General features: G+C 40.2%; 1 protein-coding gene across 1 annotated transcript in view; it reads left to right on the top strand.

Moving 5' to 3' along the window:
* Positions 1-18261, top strand: part of KCNH5 (potassium voltage-gated channel, subfamily H (eag-related), member 5) — a 154072-nt gene that overhangs the window by 99178 nt on the left and 36633 nt on the right. The window contains exons 8-9 of the mRNA XM_010075987.1: positions 2532-2731; positions 13781-14033. Coding sequence (XP_010074289.1) covers positions 2532-2731; positions 13781-14033 — 453 coding nt within the window. The remainder of the gene's footprint in view (positions 1-2531; positions 2732-13780; positions 14034-18261) is intronic.

Here is an 18261-nt window from a genome sequence, read left to right as displayed (position 1 = left end):
ACCACGATTGTGGAGAGTCTTTGAGGAACAGCTTCAAAGCTGTGAAGATCTAAGTAGGTTCCCTTCAAATGTTTGCCAAAGGCCCTCCATGCAGTAACCTCTAAGAGAAGTGGAATATTTAGATGTTTTCACCATTGCATTCTTAGCTGTTCCCAACCTGGCAGGTGTCAGAGTTCAATCTCTTTTTTCCCAAACTTACAGGTCACTGTGTCACGTTTTCAGTCAGCCTGTGTCTTCTCTGTAGGTTTGCACGGCCAGTTGGGTTGTATGCATTGTAACTGCGTATGCAGCCTAGCTGTAGTTACAGGCTGGCATAAATTTTACTCGTGCAGAAAGGCAGAGTTTTTGGCTTCTCTTTACATTTATAGTCACAGTAATTTGCAGATGCATCTAGCATCAGAGGGCAACACGAGATGTTGTACACTCACACGTCTGATGAGTTCATGATAAATCAGCAACTGTTCTTCAGAAGGATGAGGGATGTTCCACTTAGAAGTGACACTTCATAAAGTTTGTCCTACTACAAACGTACAGAAGACTGGAGAAAGCTGAAAACAAGAGAGAAAAAAGTCAGGTGGTATTCATCCATCTAGACTTTTTTATAATCCACATACTCTTATACTCCGAGTGAGAGTCGACGTATCTGAATGGATACAGAGGTAGAGAAAAGCTTTCAGTAGCTGGCAGATATGATACAACAATCAGTAAAGCAAGGAAAAAACCCGCCCTTGCAAAGAGCTTCATTTCTGGACATCACGTAGAGTATTAATCTGCTGTGTTTTCTAAAACTGAAACCTCGTGTTCATCTTTGCTACTCATTGTGTGACCTTGTTTGATATGATCTTGTGTGTTGAGATGAAAAATCCCAAGACTTTGATAAAACAATGAACATCATATTTCTGATGAATGTCAGCATCTAATTTTTACATGAACATAGTAAAAAGCTCTGTGAGAAACTGAAGTACAATTTTGCCATTAGACAGGTTTTAGGAAAGCACCGTGTTTCTTTAAAAATGCCACCCCCCCAAACAGGGGTGATGAACAACAGTAAATTAGTATGAAACAACGTGAGTTTTCTGGAATAAGGTAGAAATGTGCTGTGTAGAGGGAAGACATTATGTGCTGAGAGATGGAAGGCATTTTTTTCCTTTCACAGTGGGTTGTTTCTTGCCATTTGTACGCTGCAGTTGTTTTTCAAAAAAGCAATATGGAAATACATAGCTGCATCCTGCTATAAAATACCTCTGAGCAAAGATTATTAAAAACGACAGGCACATCTCTGTGCATTTGATAATGTCAAGAGCAGAAGTAAAGTGCTGCACATTGGTGTTCTGAGATATCAGAATAATTCTCTTTTCTGCAAAATCTGTAAAGCCTAATGGAAGAATGTAATTTTGGCCTTGCTTGCAAGGGTAATTACATTGTGACTCAATAAGGCACCTTAAATTTACTTGACTAAGAGCGTCTTTCAATCCACTGCTATTCAAGACAGCATTAGCAAAGGTGTGCATTTAAAGTTTTGCTTAAATGCTTTGCTGAGTTTAGGCTTCAGAAATTAACCATACTCCATCAAATAGTATTCACTGCATCACACTTGTAGTAGTATCCTGAGGTTGATGCTTTTCAGTTGGAAAGCTTTACTTAAAACATGTGATTTTCTCGAATATGATGGGTTGTTCTTCAGTGTTGCACAACTTAAGTGGCTGAGCTTGACCGTAACAGTGGCATGTTTGGAAAGGGGACAATTAAACCAGAAGAGAAGGTAACTCCAGGAGTGGGCTTGAGGTAGTGCTTCCTACTCTATCATTTCCTCCTCCTGCTCTAGTGATATGTCCTCAGCAATGAGGTAAACCTGGGACTTTCTATTGTTTGCTAATGCAAATTTTCTGTCTTTGGAATCATTAGTGACTGGCATGTAGAGTTCACATGACATACCCAGGTCATCTGCTGGGGCTGGCTGTGAAATTGAACTGTGAAATACCGCTCTGAAGCTCTCTTGTGCACACCTTGGCCATTGACACGGGACCCGATTTGTATAGATATCTCCTTGACGGGTTTTTTTCTTCTCCACTTCATTTCTTCTTTGGGACTGAGGCCATTCTCTGCTCGGAGCATGTGCTAGCTGAGCTGATCTTACAGGAGATCCACGTGATTCTTTGGATTGTGCTTTCAAGGTCTACTGGCGGGCTGAAGCTACATTTGAAAATTAGTTTGGATTAGTACAGGGTATAGAGTTAAAATGCACTGTCTGTTTTTAAATAACTCCATTTGTGGACATTATCTGTATGACTGATTTTGTATATTAATGCAGACTGAGTGGCTGTATGAGCTGTATGGGTAAATTCAATAAATTGCTCTCTACCTATATGTGTGTGAGCGTGTGTGCGTAAACAGAAATTTTCAGTTTACACCTATGCATTTGCAGTAATTTGTAACCATACATAAAATTCTTTGCAGTTGTCCTTGGATTATGAGTACGATTTACAGGAGCATGCCCATTTATTTTTAATTACCTTTGGTTTTTTTTTCAGCTCTTCTTTATGCAACTATTTTTGGAAACGTCACCACCATTTTCCAGCAAATGTATGCCAACACTAACCGATACCATGAGATGCTGAACAATGTGAGGGATTTCCTAAAATTATATCAAGTCCCAAAAGGCCTTAGCGAAAGAGTCATGGATTATATTGTCTCAACCTGGTCCATGTCTAAAGGAATTGACACAGAGAAGGTATGAGTACATGAGGTAACAATTTAGATTTTGTGTCCATTGTATACTTTCTTAAAAACAGGACTGTATAACAGCATATAACTTACTAACAAATTCTTAACTGCATGCTAGTCCATTATTATTTTTGTGTTTGGATCAAAACCTGGATGTTTTAAAAAAGGAGTGTTTTACTGCCTTGGGGATATGCCTTTATTTTTTGTTATGGTAAATGTTTTATGCTTTCCAGTCTTACTTTGCCTAAATATTAAATAATTTTAATGTACTTAACTATTGAAATCAATGGGAAATTGCTCTTCAAATTAGTTCAAGAACATAATTTGGTGTCTAAACTACATCAGTATTATTCTGAAAAGTATTGGCATCTGTGAGTTGCAATGAAATGATTTTGATTGGCTTGGACCTTTTACTGATTCCCAGAACATCGACATAGCCATCAGTATAATTAGTATAGGGTTTAATGGCAGTAGAGATTGATCTCCTTCATCTAAAATCTGTTGGCTAGAACTTAAGGCTTTTGCTAGGGAGATACAGAAAATGTGGCACTGGTGGCAGCCATGCCGGGTAGAAGTCCCGCAGGACTTTAGCCTTCAGGAAGTACTGGTCAATTAAGTTTCTTCAAACACTGATTAAAGGAGAAGGACATCTTTGGAATGATTCATCATGTGCCTGGACAGACCAAGTGAATTGTCCTCAGGGCCTCTCTTTCTCCGTGATATGTGCAGTGAGGCTGTCTAGCCTGGGCTATCTTAGAGAGCTGAAGTCAGACAGGAGGGTTTCCACCTGGAGTACCATGTATGTAGGCAGGATATAACAGTTTTAGGTCTAGATCTTTGGTCAGTGGAAATCAGCGATGCTCCTGTGGCTTCTGTGGACCTGATACACGTCAGCTGAAGTTAGGCGTTCAGGCTCCAGTTTCTGTAAAGACCTCCCTCCTAAGAACTTAAAAGGCAAGTGTCCAAGGGAGGGTAAGGATGTGTCATGGCAGATTAATATTTTAGTGTCTAGTGCTTGCAGAGTTTTGGAGTTCTTGCTTCAGTTGAATCTGTTGGGATGATGATGCAGCTTGTTCAGGTATGCCAAGATGAAGTCGCTACACTGAAAAATCTAGTCTTACATCATGCTGATGCAACAGGAGTTATCTTATTAATCATCTGCTGTGAAATTCAGTTTGCCATCACAAATACAACTATTTTAAGTAACAAGGGTTGTGATTTCTTTGATTCTTGTGCTTCAGTATGCCAGATTCTTTAATATGTTAACTTCTTGTACAACAATACCCTAACTTCCCAGTGCTGATTCATACAGTGTTAAAAGTCATCTTTTATATTTTAAACTACTGTAAATGCATTCAGACCTATTGTATAAATTCAAAATAATGTGAACATTCAACTTTCATTTGCATCTATCTCCTTGCAGTTAAGCCAGAGTCCTGTATTATTCCACTACAGTTTCATTAGATTTTAATGATGCTTTGCAGTTAATTAGGAGAACCTATGCTTTAATTACTGAAATTTCCTTTCATAGTTTCCGCATGTCCAGTTTTATAGATTATAAAAATTAAGTTAGAGCCATAATCTTCGACTCACGATAAGCAGTGTTCTCTGATCTGTAAGACAGAGGTGGCTGCTTAGCTAGATAATTAATATGGCTGAAAAACCTGTGACTTGGGTTTTTAACAATTTTCCCTTGGTAAAGGCTTGCCTAAACTTAGTCCTGGATCTGAAAACTATTTAAAACAGTGGAAGGATTTCAGGAACCTCTGCATCTGGACGTCGGTAGTTGCATCTAATCAAACTTCCCAGAAAAGGCCATGCTACAGAAGAACAGAGACAGGATAAATGTAAGGACTTGAGTACTGGTTTGAATATTTTGGAGTATTGTATCCCTTACAGCCTGCAAGTCTGCAAAAGCAACAGTACCAGCATCCTGTAGTGCCCACACAGAGCATCCCTGGGTCTGTATGAGTGAAAGGATCAGGCATTTTGTTTTCAGCTGCAGGACCTCAGCCAAAATCAGGATTTGTTTTAGCAAAAGGATGGAAAATTGTCTCATAGCCAGGCAGCCTTCCTGCCTGTATCTCCACCCAGGAAGGTGTTATGATGTGCTTTACCAAAACAAATGAAAAAATGCTGCAAATCCCAGCTGAAAAATGGTAGAAACAGAGGTATAGACCCAGAGACTAGTCATGTGGGGTAAATTGTTTCTCTTGCATTAGTTCCTTCATGACTTCTTCAAGCCCTGTTGTAAGACTCTCTGCATTTAAATTGAGTCCAGCTGTACTAACCCTAGAGCAGCAAGTGGATGGGAGCTCACTGGAGGAACTTCCAAGGTACACAGAGTCAAGTCAGATTTATTATCGTAGACACAGTACTGGGGCTGATGGGACTACATTGCATCTGCAGCTGACCCACTAAATCCAGATAGTTCTCCAGCATAGGCTGGAATAGGGTCTTGAATTCCTTCTCTGCACTGCTTTGTCTGACAGCCTGGACATGACCTTAGGAGTTTCTTCTGGTCTAGTTTTCGAAGCTCCAGTAATGAGATTCTGACCAGTCTGTTGTCTGGATGTCTTTGCATCACATGATTTCCCATTATCCTTAATTTTTATGAACTTTTCAATAAGCTTCTTATTATCTTGCAAAACACGTGTGATCATGACACATGATAGCTAGTGAGGAGTTTCTTAACTTTTCAGTCAGACAGCTGAGACAGTTTCCATCATCCAAGGATGTCTTTCAACCTAACATACATTATTACATCCTAAACTGTTCCAAATATATCTGCATTGTCACATTGAAATGTGTTTTGCGGCATCATTTGCCACAAATTTATAATACATTTCACTCAGTCACTCAGCGTGCTGAAATGGCTTCATTTTGAAATACAAATTCAAAGAAGTTTAATGTAGTAACAAAGAATGAAATTTCTTATGTGAGTGTTACAGTAGGTTCTTATGGTGATGAACAACCTAGCAATTTTATGGAGTAAAAGTAAACAAGTGTGCCTGTGTTTCTTTTATAACTAAAGATTTTAAATTCATATGCTTGAAATTATAAGTTAATAACTTGATTGGAGTTATTACCACTGCATGTATTACTACCACTTCAGGTGTGTTGATTTGTTGCATCGGAGCTGTTCTTGAATGATGTATTCAGTGTGTAGTCCCAAAGAAGATCTTGGCTAAAACTGAGAAGGATGAGATGCAAACTGAAAGCAAAGTGGAACTTAGCAAGGAGGAAGTTTAATGAAGATCTAGTCTTGCTGCTTGTGATAGCAAGATGTCCTGACCAGAACTTTGTTTTAAGCCCCAGCCTGTTTTCCTTGTACGTGGAAGAGGACTTGTACTCCCACACTGAAGTGATGGTGCCTTAACCACACAATTTTTGCTTCCCTGTTCTCCTTGGGAATTAGCTTGTCTTCAAACCACAGCACTTCAGCCTGTCTCTGAGTGTTCACAAATAAGGAATTAACAATGACACTAAAAGCATTAGTTTATTTATTATTATTACTTAAGGGGAAGCAAGTGGCCTCTGATCCATAATCTTAAATCACTTAAACATGAGAGCCCTCGTCTGAGAGCTGGGATGATGTATGTAATACATGCACATGGACTCTTATCTCATGGTGTAACAGTGGCTCAAACAGATGGAATTTTTTTTTTTTATGTTTAATGCTACAGGTTTCAAGGTTATTAATCTAATAATAAGCAGAGCTAAAACCGTGACAAAACTAAGAAGACTTTATATACTAAACAGTATCTCTCATCCAGCAGAACCTGTTTTTTTGAGAGAGGTAAAAAAAAAAGGCAATACATTCTCTGTATATGAACATTTTTAAACTGCTGAGAAAAATCTTTACAATAATAATTTGATATATGAAACATACTGAATTCAAATCTCTTGGTTTTTATTGAAATCTCTAGGCAGGAAATGAAAAATGTATAGCTGTTAGCTCTTCTATAAGAAATAGGTCATTATACATGAAAGCAGAACAACCATTAACTAACATGCAGATGTCTCAGGGTCTCATCTAATGATAACGTTCTGAAATGTCAGTAAAACCCAAAGATTTTCTCTTCTTGACCTCTATGCTGTTGTAAAGCTTAGGATTTCCTCAGAAAGCAATTAAATAAATGTCTGTCATGTTTTAACAGTCAATTCCTTCAGAAAAGCCCATAGGTTGAAAGAGAAAAAAGGCATCTCTTTAGTCTCAACCTAAGCATCAATGGCAATTCAAATGAGAGCCAAGTCCACGTTGCAAGGACTGAAATGGAAATCATGGGAGAATAACACAGTATTAAAAACACGTCACTGCTGGCCCACTAAGCTTTCACACAGGGGAGATGGGTTTATGGTAAATAGATACAAGTTGTAATTTGTTAAATATTAATCTACAGAAGGACAGTGCGGTTTAGTCGTGTTTGCTGTTAGTAAGATCTTCCAGAGCTGTAGTAATAAATAGTGATACCCTGAGATGAGTAGGGGAATTGGGCTGCCATTCCTATGGTGTCCCATCACATAGAGGTGTCTGCAAGTGCTGGCTGGATTTCCTCGTGGATGACTGGGGCAGAAGGCTTCCAAGCTCATGGCCAAAGAGAACTTCTCCAAAATTAGATGTGACGGCTACATACAATTCCTTGTTGAAGAGGGAAGGTAAAAGTCATTTTGACAAGAATTTTTGTTTCATTGTTGAGGCGGGGTTGTTGGTCATTCCTCGCAGATTGGGATGGTGAACAAGAAGTCTTCCCTCACCTCACAGAGCTGAGCTAGGACCAGGTACAGTTGCAAACCATGGTTCTTTGGAGAGCAGGACGCAGAGATGGTCAGGGTCTCAGTGTCCTTCACACGGGTCCGAGAGCGGGGCCTGTGCACCAGTGGGACTTTCTGTTTCACCTTTATGGAGGGTGTGGATTATTTACCTCCTCTATGCACTATGCATATTCTTTCTGATGTCAATTTTTCTTTCTTTTATCTAAAAAGTTGATTTTAATGATAGTAGTAATGTAGTCTGCTATCCTTTGCCCCATTAGGTGGTCATGTGATGATTGTGCCTGCGATAGATATTATAGCAAAACTGAAAACAATAAAACCTTTAGCTGTTCTGAGACTTCTACAAACCTCAGGCAACCTGGGATCTGCTGCTTTGGGTCACTGGTGAATTTTACCGGTGTGCCACAGTGTGTTAGACAAACCAGCAGGCCCTGTGCTGGTGAACCTCTTGGTTCCTTAAAACACATGGTGATGCCTCTCCTCTTCCCATGTTTTTCAGACCTCTAGCTAGATTCTGTCTGTGTTGACAATAGTGAATTTAATGTAACCAAGAGCCAGTTTCTAGGGATTTTTTAGTGTCTCTAGCACTTGTTACTCAGATGAAGAGTGGTTAAATTTGTTACTATACAACTAAATCTAACCCTTTTGATCACTGGTTCAGATCGTGTATTGTTAACAAGGAAACAAGCCAAACTCATTAGACTTGATATTCAGATCTTGGTTTCTGAGCATTTAAATTCAAGTGCCCTTGGATTTTAGTGCAGTTGAAAGGGAGCACACCATTGCTGCTGAAATTCAATTCTTAGTGCCAAGATATTCAGTGGTGTATTAAGGATTACCCTAATGCATGCAGGGTTAATAACTGCTCAGTTCCATGCATCACCTTTGAGTTACTTACAAAATTACCTGATTATTGCAGAAAAATGCTCTGTGATTTGCCAATCAGCTGTTTTCTTACTGTTGTCTCTTTGGCCTCCATCCAGCGATGAATGTAACACTTTTAGCCAGGTCTGCAAGAGAATTCAACACTCAAATGAGACAAATCCTTCTAAACATCTGAATAACTTGGTCAGGTGCCTAGTGTGGTTTTTTTGGCAGCAACTGACCCTGATTATGACTGCTGAATATGTTTGAAAACCCAGTGGCCTTTCTTCACCAGATAAAAAGAGCTATCTGTGGCACGTAACTGGTTTGCAGTTGGAGGAGTTTATTTTATTTATTGCCAAAGTTTATATTTTTTTAGTATCTCCAATATTCGTTAAGGTTATTCATTTAGGAAACAGTCCTTGTTATTCCACCGCGAAGACTGTCTCTAAGCTCCTCGCTTGAATATCAGTCAGTATATCCCCTAGACAGTGAAAATGCTGTGTGTTGAAAGAGAATTGCAAATAGATAGCATTCATGATTCTCTATCCTCTGCCCTTTTTGTTAACAAGTCTTAACAGATTCTGTAGTATTTGCTAGGCCATCCTGTAGTGTTTTCCAGCTGGGGAAGATTTTTTAAAAAATACTTAAACCCATCCTAAAAGACATTGTTTGGACACACTCTTAATCTGTACAGTTTTTGTTTCGATTCATTTGCTCTTCTCCACGTTCTTTATAATCTGTGCTCCCTGCAGAGTTCTTTGAGCTGTTCAAGGGGCTTATCTTAAACTGCCTGAGCCTGCTGAGGAAACGAATGGGAGAGGAAAAAATCACACGGAACCTTCTTGGGAATTTTATTCTTCCCTTACAGATCTCAAGCTGAAAAGATAGCGAGACGTTTTGTGCCAATTCCCTGTGAGTCTTCCAGAGCTGGTTACTGCCTTCCCCGATCTCTAGCCGCAGCCACAAGCTTTTCACTCACCGCCAGCGTTTTACATACACCATAAGGTTCTCTAGAGGTGACAGCGGTGTGGAATCTCTGCACTGGGTGTCATTGTGATGGGGTGACGATGGCAGAGCTCAGCAGTTGTCTTCTAGTGGCTTTGGGGAGGTTTAATTTTCAGTGCAGAGAAGGGAGGTGATAAATGTTGTTCTGTGCTTTACTTTCTCCTCCCTCAGCTCTGTGGTGGTTCAGGTCTTCGTGGATATGTGTGTACTGTTCACGTGTGGCACGGAGCCTTGCTCCTTTTCTGGTAGAAACACAGCTTATACAGCCAGTGAAGATTTTCCTCTGGGTAGAATTTGACTTTCTCCTCTGATTTTGCATTGAAACGTGGCAGGTTCTGTTCTTTTATGCTGTTCGGATGCACAGGGGAATGCTGAGTGCAAAGTCTGTGGCTGCAGATTTATTAGGGAGCAGCAGGAGCTGCAGTCCCTGCAGACTGCCTGCTCTAAGTCGTGTGCTCCAAAACCATCAGTTCGTAAAGCATTGCAGTCAGCAACCTTAATATCCTGCCTTCCTCATAAACTACAGGTTTCACTGAGAAAGGTCTTGAAATCTCTAAGGAAATTTCCTCTTCAGAAGTTTGTCTTGGTGGCTTTTGATACACTGCTGAAAGAATACACAGGCCAGAACAAACGTCCCAGCTGAACTTTGGGTCTATTAACATGAAGCATTGGAGTCATTTCCTTAACAACGAAACAGAAGATTGAGCGTTACAGGATATCCTCTCCCTTAGATTGGATTTCTCTTTTACACCCATGTGTGTACATTCATACGCCATATGGACTCACGTACAACCACATTGCTACTAGTTTGTGTTTTTTAAGTTGCATGCTGCCTTAAAAATGCTGAGATCTCAGCAAGAACATTTCACTGTAAGAATGTTGAAGTCTTTTATTATCAATAAGGGATCATTTTCAGAAGAATATTTATCTGAATTGGAAGTGCTCATTTTCTCATTTTCTGCTCTTAGGATCTGTGGACCATTTATCATTAGCTTTCAAATGCTTCTGTGTGATGCTGTACCACACTATGTGTCTTCTTTGGAAAATTACTACGTACAGTAATCTGTGTTACCAACAACCTCTTTCTGCAGTACAACTAATAGAGAAGCTGGTGGCATCTGTGAGACTCCTCCTTAATTCATGGCGTTGGTATTTGTAAATGCAAAAAGAAGTGCTCCAAAGTCAGGTTGGAGCTCATGAAGTCCTGTGCTTGGAGCATACAGTAAACACATAGCTGAGTATTGAGGTTGTCCATCTTTGCTCTTTTTTTCCCCAACATATATCTACATTTATCTTTATCAGTCAAGGCTCCTTTGCCAAATCTTTTCATATTAAGTATTACTTTTAGTTGTCATCTATTTCATTCTCTGTTCTCAGTACTTGCTGCGTAGCAGACAAGAAGACTGAAAGATTATTTCTTCCTGGCTAACTCTTGGATCAGTACTCATTTACTGCTGTACTGGTTGATAAGTGATACCTTGATATATCTCTGTACAGTAATATGTCATTAGGAAAATCACTTTATCATGACATCAGAAAATTCCTGAATTACACTTTCTAAGAAAGTGCAATGGCTTTTTCAGTGCAATGGGATGCCTTTGTCTCTTCATATTACAGTATGTGATGATAGACATGTTTGTTGTGTCTATAAAAAAAAGTAATGCTTTGAGTAATGCTTACTTTTAATACTCTGTATTTAACTCTGTATTTGTGAGGAAACAATATGCTGCTTCGCATCTAAGTGGCTTTTATTCTTGAGGGACACAATTAATTTACACTCCAAAAAACAAAAGGTCCCGAAGCATCTCTGAAGCTTACAGTAACAACCTTTGGAATAGTTTAACCATTTTTTCCTTTAGTTTGGAAGCTTAAAAGATAAAATTTGGAAATCAGTCATGTATGAATACACACATTTTTCTTCAAGAGCAGTATTTGAGAATTCATAGCTCATGGCCTTGTTAAGTCAAAAGCATTTACATTACTGAAAGTATTAAAGGAGTGGAAAAAAACCTTCTAACTGTGATTTAGGGCCAAGAGTAGATAAAAATGTTAAAAATAATCAATCATGATACAAAAGAAAGCAGATTTTTTCATTAAATTACTATTGAGAAGAAGAAAGATGGCATGTTTCTATTTTATTGTAATAAAGATGAGCTTTCTGTTTGATCCAGAAGTAGTGTTGAGGTGAAACAATCACTCTCAAAAGTAATTTTTTTTTTTTAACTGAAAAAACTAAGGTGTTCCCATATTTCTAATGGTAAATGGAATGACTCGGGTAAGTATAAGATTGTAAAATTGACATTTGTCCCTAATAAAATTATGGAAATGTGATATGGGATATGGTCAACAGTGACTCAGACAGGACATTATTACCAATGCAAATGATGGCTTATGGAGAATATGTCTTGTCAAATGTGTTTATTATTATTATTATTATAAAGCACACTAATGCAGGGTATTTTAATGTGTTCTGTACAACATTTTTTCTTTACAGAAAAATAGCATTAAGCCAAATTGACTTATTCTGTCTTCAATCAAATAAAAACTAATTATCTGGTAGATCTTGGAAGGTGGTTGTAAGTGAGGAAAAAGTCATGCTTTGAGGAAGTTTCCGAAGAGATACTGTGCTTGATAGGGCTAGGCACAAGAAGCATCATCTCTCTTGTTTATTCAAGATGAGATCGAGAGATGACCTGGTCATATTCTATAAACACCTCCATGTGGAAGAGATTTCTGATGATTGCAGGTCTTTCATCTGAGCAACACAATGAGATCCACTGGCTGTTGGCTGAAAACTAAAACCAAAATCAGTTCAGAAGCAGTACACGTTTTAAAAGAGACAGTAGCTGTCCATTGGGACGACTACCCTATTTCATTTGAAAGCATTAAAACAAGACCTTCTAGGCTATAATTTTACCAGGTATTCTGAGCTTGATATGAAAATCATGAGTGTAAGAGGTTAGTGCAGATGGTTGCAGTAGCGCCTTCTAGCCTCAGACTGTCATAGTACAGAAGATAGGAGAATAGCTTCTACTTCACCACCATTGTATCTTGGACCGCAAAGGAACTTTGATCTATTGAAATAAGAAGGGGACTAAATGTTATTATTAAACTAGCATTTGTTTACTGTTTTCCCATTCTATGCTTTAGGACCTTTAGTAATACTTTACAATAATATGTTTTGTACCTCTTCTGTATTGAACAGAAATTAAAATCATGGCTGTACTTCAATATTGACATTACCATTTGTCTCAAAGCTTAGTCAGGGTTGCCGGAGTCTCCCTCTGTTTGCTAATAGTCAATAATAGTCAACACATTGACCCACTATCCCTGTCTCTCACATTGTCTGCAGAGCAAGCTGCAAGATTAATTCCATACAATGAGAAATTAATCAGTACTATTGATCTGCAGTCTTCTTTATGAGCCTTCCAGAGTGCTCTTAATCTCATTCTCTTTTCTATTATTTACCCTAGGAAAACCTTAAAAGGTTTTATCTGTTTTTCAGTGCAATTAGCTACCGTGCATTTTACGGTTATAAGGACATTAGGGTGCTTAGGAGGATGTGCAAATATTAAACACACAGATTACAAACCTAACAAGACCCACAGGTTTTCACTTCCTTTCTTCAGGTGTATTTGTGTTACTATTTCAATAGGGAAAGCTATTTAAGGTAAGAAATAAATTTAAGATCTTATTTAATTGATCCACTATGAAGACATCTCCATATTCATGGGACAGTTTTTCACTCACCTTTACTTTACATTTCCTAAGGTTTCGTGTACTTTCTTTTTGCTCTAATCTCAAGATTTTTGGATTTTTTAGTCTGTAAACCCTCCAGGGCAGGTTACTTATTTTGTGTCTGTACCACACTGAAACTAAACCCTAGGTGTGCTTGGATACGTGTCGGTAGGTGGTCATCTGCATCAAGACTTTTGAAGACTAGGTTTTCTGGACATGAGCAAAATGTGGTGTTTTCTACTGTGAACGGTCTGTCTTTGCGTGTCTTCAAGCTCCTTCAGCTCTGAGTGTTCTGTGCTCCTGCAGGGATTGAGCATAGCGGCAGGTGGACAGTCTGGGCACCAAGTCTGGAGGGATATCCACAACAGGACATGGTAGTGCCAACTGCAATACTGGAAAACAAGTGTGGAAACTGTTAGGAATGAGAACAGTGTAACAGAATAGTCCCTTCTTCCACATCACTTCCAGCTGAAAAAGCAGTACATGGGTAGAAGAAGACTACACCAATTCAAGAAAAAGCTCCCACCAGAAGATTTCTATAACTGGATGGATCGACCTTAAGATCCACTCAGGAGGATCTTCAGATCCATCCATTCAGTTATTTCATAAAGCATGTGCTGGCCTAGTGTCATATTCCAAGCTGATTATTTTTCATCTTTCTTTTTTTCAGGTTCTCTCGATTTGCCCAAAGGACATGAGGGCAGATATTTGTGTGCACCTAAACCGGAAAGTTTTTAACGAGCACCCTGCCTTCCGGCTGGCTAGCGACGGCTGCCTGCGAGCCCTGGCTGTGGAGTTTCAGACGATCCATTGTGCCCCAGGAGACCTCATCTATCACGCTGGGGAAAGTGTTGATGCTCTTTGCTTTGTGGTCTCAGGATCCCTAGAAGTCATCCAGGATGACGAGGTGGTGGCTATTTTAGGTACTGTGATCTCTGTTGAAATGCTGCTGGCTTGGATATATTTGCCTTCTGCTTAGCTTCGAATATTAACTAGTCTTGCCTAACATCGGCTGGGACTACAGGAGGGTAGTGGTTGTCATAAGATGGAGATGTCTTGTCTCCAGAGATGCTACTCTAGAAGCAAACCCTTCATGTTTTATGGCATTGGGAATGCTCTTTCTGCCCAGTATAGCTCCGTGGTCACAGTTACAGTGTCTCTGAGCAGAAGAGAATGGCATCTGTGTACTTCACATCTGTTAAATAGCCTGGTAGAGGAATGCACATTTTTTTTATGTTAGTCTCTCAAGAGGATTTCCACATTAACCTTCCCACAGGGATTTTAATTTGTCTGTATTCTAGCCCAGAATACCTGCAAACAGTTGTCTCTACAAGAAGGCAAAACTGTCGCTTGTAGTAAACTGACTTTACAGAAAATAAAATAGTCTGATCTGACTATGCAAAGAGGTAGGGATGCACCGTCTATCCAGCCACAGCTGTGAGAAGTCTGAATAATGTGGGAGCTCCATGTTAATCACCTCGTCACCCCACTGTGGTGTCTGGTTTGCCAGCAGTGAGTGGAAAAGAGCCTAATGCAGACCCCTCACTAGCTTGTATGGGATTGGGAAAGGTGCAGCAGATGGTGAGACTGGGTGGTCAGCACTGGTGTTGAGGCAGGAGTCATCCTCAGAGGCAGAACAATGTAGAGGAAGAACTGGTGGCTCTGCATGAAAACCATCCAGAGTCTGTCTTGCCTGTTTGAAATAGACCCATTTATCGTAGAACTCATCTGTTGAATATTAGCTATTTACCTTCTTTTAAACTGGAGCTGTGGCTCCCTGAGGGCAAATCCAGCGGGTGGCCATGTGCTAGGGGACCTCTTACACCCCACTGAACCACTGAACTGCTTCATCCCTTCATGGGTGGCTCCAGAGAGCTCCGTGGGTCCCTCTCGTAGCTCATGGGAATGATTGCTGGGAGATGAGGGTTGGGAGTTGCTCTGGCATCTGGGAAGAGGTCACATGTGGGGAGTCAATACTGGTTGTGAATCAAGGCTTCAGCTCCTTCCCAGCTGGGAGCAAGGAGGAGGAGAGGAGCAACAAAGACAAGCATGTAGCCAAAAGAGACTCCTGACGTGTTGCTGTATAAGCCTGTGTACACTTGTCCTGCACTGGGGCAGGAGTGGGAAGTGTGGGGGGGACTGCATGGGGACAGCACCCCGAGGGCATAACCCAGGTCCTCACAGCTGGAGAGTATGAACTCAGGAAAATGCACATCCTTGCTCTTTTGAAATACCTGCTGCAGCTTTCTGTACTCAAGTACATACTAAGATTTTTAAAAAGAGATATTTAATGTAAGAATGAATCTGTTTCCATATTCAGATGCGAAGTCATTATGGTGAACCTCCTAAATCTGCAATTTCCATAGTAAAATATTCCTTGTGTTTCAGCTCACTGAACCATTTCATTTTTATTATTAATCTCAGTTACAATATCTTATATTTGCTTACAGCTATTTAAAAAACAAAAGCTTTAAGAGTAAGTACCAGCATTTAAACAAATAAATGGTTTTCTGGGTATTACAATGAAGACAAACAGTAAATACATAATTTACTGAACTAGAAGCCATCACTAAATGGATTATATGCAAAACGTTATAGCGTTTACGAATGAATATTGTGCGTTTGGAGTGACAGTAAGAACTTTTCGTTTCTGCCTTGCAGAGATGGTAAATCTAGCATCTATGTTATTCTCCATTTAGCTTTAAACGTATCTAGTTAAAGTGAATTACCTTTAATTGCCAAAAGTGCCTAGATTCTGCCATCAGAATCAGATCAGGACAGGTGATCCCATGACTCACAGCTGTGTTCATTGTGTGCTACAGGGACTGGCAGAATGGGTAAATGAAACTTAGAGGAAGATAAACTGCTTCCTCCAGTCATAGAGCACACTGAAGGGTTTTTTCATGCTCTGACAGGTTATTTAACAGAATAGTGAACTGAGTAATTATGACATGTCATATCCTAAAAATTTACTTGTGGAAGAAAATCTTTCCCAGATGTAGTTGCAAAAACATCTATAGTGGCAGCTGCGGCACCTGAAATAGCAACAGCAGATCAGACGGTGAAGAACATAATTTTTATCGATCTGTTCTGCCTTGAGAAGTTCAAGCATAAGGAAAGTGAATCTGCCTAAGGGGGAGACCAGGTTTATAAACCTCTGCCTAATGTGAAAGCCTCTGTAGCCTGCTTTGAGTAATCCAAGTGTCTTCTGTCACACTGGGTTTCCAAGCAGAAGTCAATTTACAGGGTTGTACTACCAGTCTTTCCATCTTCACCATACCCCAGCAGTAACCTAGAGTGGAAATGGGATAAGTATCGTTTGGAAACTTGTCCTCATTAATTTCCTCTATGGGAGCAGGAGCATGGCAGGACATGTTGTCTGACAGCCTCTGCTTCTTGCAGAGCTGTCCATTTCCTAAGTTTGCTTTGGAACTGGTACATTGCAGTTACTGTTTTAAGAGTGTAGTGTTATTTAATATGGTAGCGCTATTTACCTTGCTTAAAGAAAAAGAGATCGAGAGAAGGTGTGTCCTTTTTTTTTTTTTTTGTGTATATATATATATACACACAGTTTTGGTATATTCGTCAAAGTGGAACATCCTAGGCATAAAAACAGGTTAAGAACGTGCATCTTCCAGCTCTTACATTTGTGCTTCTGTGCGAAGGGCAGGGCTTCATCCTCCCTCAGGTCCCAGCATGAATCACCCCACAGTGTTGCTGCTTTTTCCCCTTCTTTGTCTTCCCTTATCAGGTTCAATTCCCTCGCAGCCACCGTGAGTTGGCACTTCCAGCCTCCCTGCCTGCCGAAACGGTGTCCTCAGGAGGCTTGGCATCTTGTCCGGGTGCTTTCTGCTGGCTCCACTGTGGAGACAACCATCCTCTTGTTCAGCAGCAGTTTTCCTGGCTCAATGGCCCCAACTTTGGCATTTCTTGTGCTCGAAAGCAGGTGAAACCCAGTGATTGACAGCCCATCTTGCAGCACCATGATGTTTTATTCTCCCCTGGTTTGGTTTTATTCTCATTTGTGCCTAATTAAATGCCCAGCTGCTGCAGTAATCAGCATTACAGAAATTGGTAGAGTAAGGAATGAATCCAATTGGAGATCCACAGTTTATAGGACTCACTAATGAAGGTAACCAGGTGCCCCATTATGTTTCCCTCATTAGTTATCATCTCCATTTCTCCGGGACAATCTCCCACCTTTGCAGGTGCTGACTGCTGCTGCAGCAGAAAGTGCTTCGCATGCAGAGCTGGCGTGACGGGGGGCTGCTTTGCTGGAGAAAACCAGATCCAGTCATTTTAACATAACTCATCTGCCATCGCCAGGATAATGGAGAAGGGCAAACAGTCTTGTCTCTAATTATCAAAACTTTTCCTAGCAAGCGATGTGACCCTGAGAAGGCACATCAGTAATTTTCCACCGTCTCAAGCAGGAGTAAACCATTTAACTGCCACTGCTCTGCACAGGGAGCTGTTATCGGCGGAGAAGTCTCAGGAAGGACCAGGGGTTTGAAGTCCCTGAGGCTAATGAAATGAAGCATCTGCTAGCAGAGGGCACCTCACAATTCACCCTGCCGCAATTAACCTGAGTTTGCTCCTGGCGAGGAGTTTTGCGTAAGTGGCAATGCCAACCAAGTGTCCCTGGAAGCTGCCGCTGTTTGCACAGCTGACTGCGTAAGTTGTGCAGGAACTGAAACCAGGCAGATTGATTAACAAGGTTTCGAGAAGTTGTTTTGCCAGCAGAGAAATAATGACCCACCATGTTCAAATGTTGATTGTAGGAATTGATCAAAAATATTGCTCAAACTGCATAGTGATAAAAATATATTGAGCAGTGAAAGGCGAGTGGGGGCTGCTGCTGAATGAATTAAATTTCGATAGTCAAGCCTGGATTAATATAGATTTAATAGCTCGTGTTTCACCCACACTTAGGGCCTTGATCCCATACGTATTCAGTGAAGTTGTTCTTTGCCTATAGGTCTTGCATGTTAATTCTCAGCATGTTCTGCGTATAGTCCCAGTGCAACCTGTTGTTTATTGGATTTATTGTTTTTAGGCAAGCCAGAATTTCACTTGTTAAAGGTCTGCTTCATGAGTTATTTCTGAATTTTTGGTCTTGGAAGGGAATATTATGCAGTATCAGAGGAGTTA

This window comes from Pterocles gutturalis, unplaced genomic scaffold (genome assembly GCF_000699245.1).
Source record: "Pterocles gutturalis isolate BGI_N339 unplaced genomic scaffold, ASM69924v1 scaffold5968, whole genome shotgun sequence".
Lineage (NCBI taxonomy): Eukaryota > Metazoa > Chordata > Aves > Pterocliformes > Pteroclidae > Pterocles > Pterocles gutturalis.
Note: the sequence above shows the minus strand (reverse complement) of the source record. Positions and strands in the feature narration are given on the sequence as shown.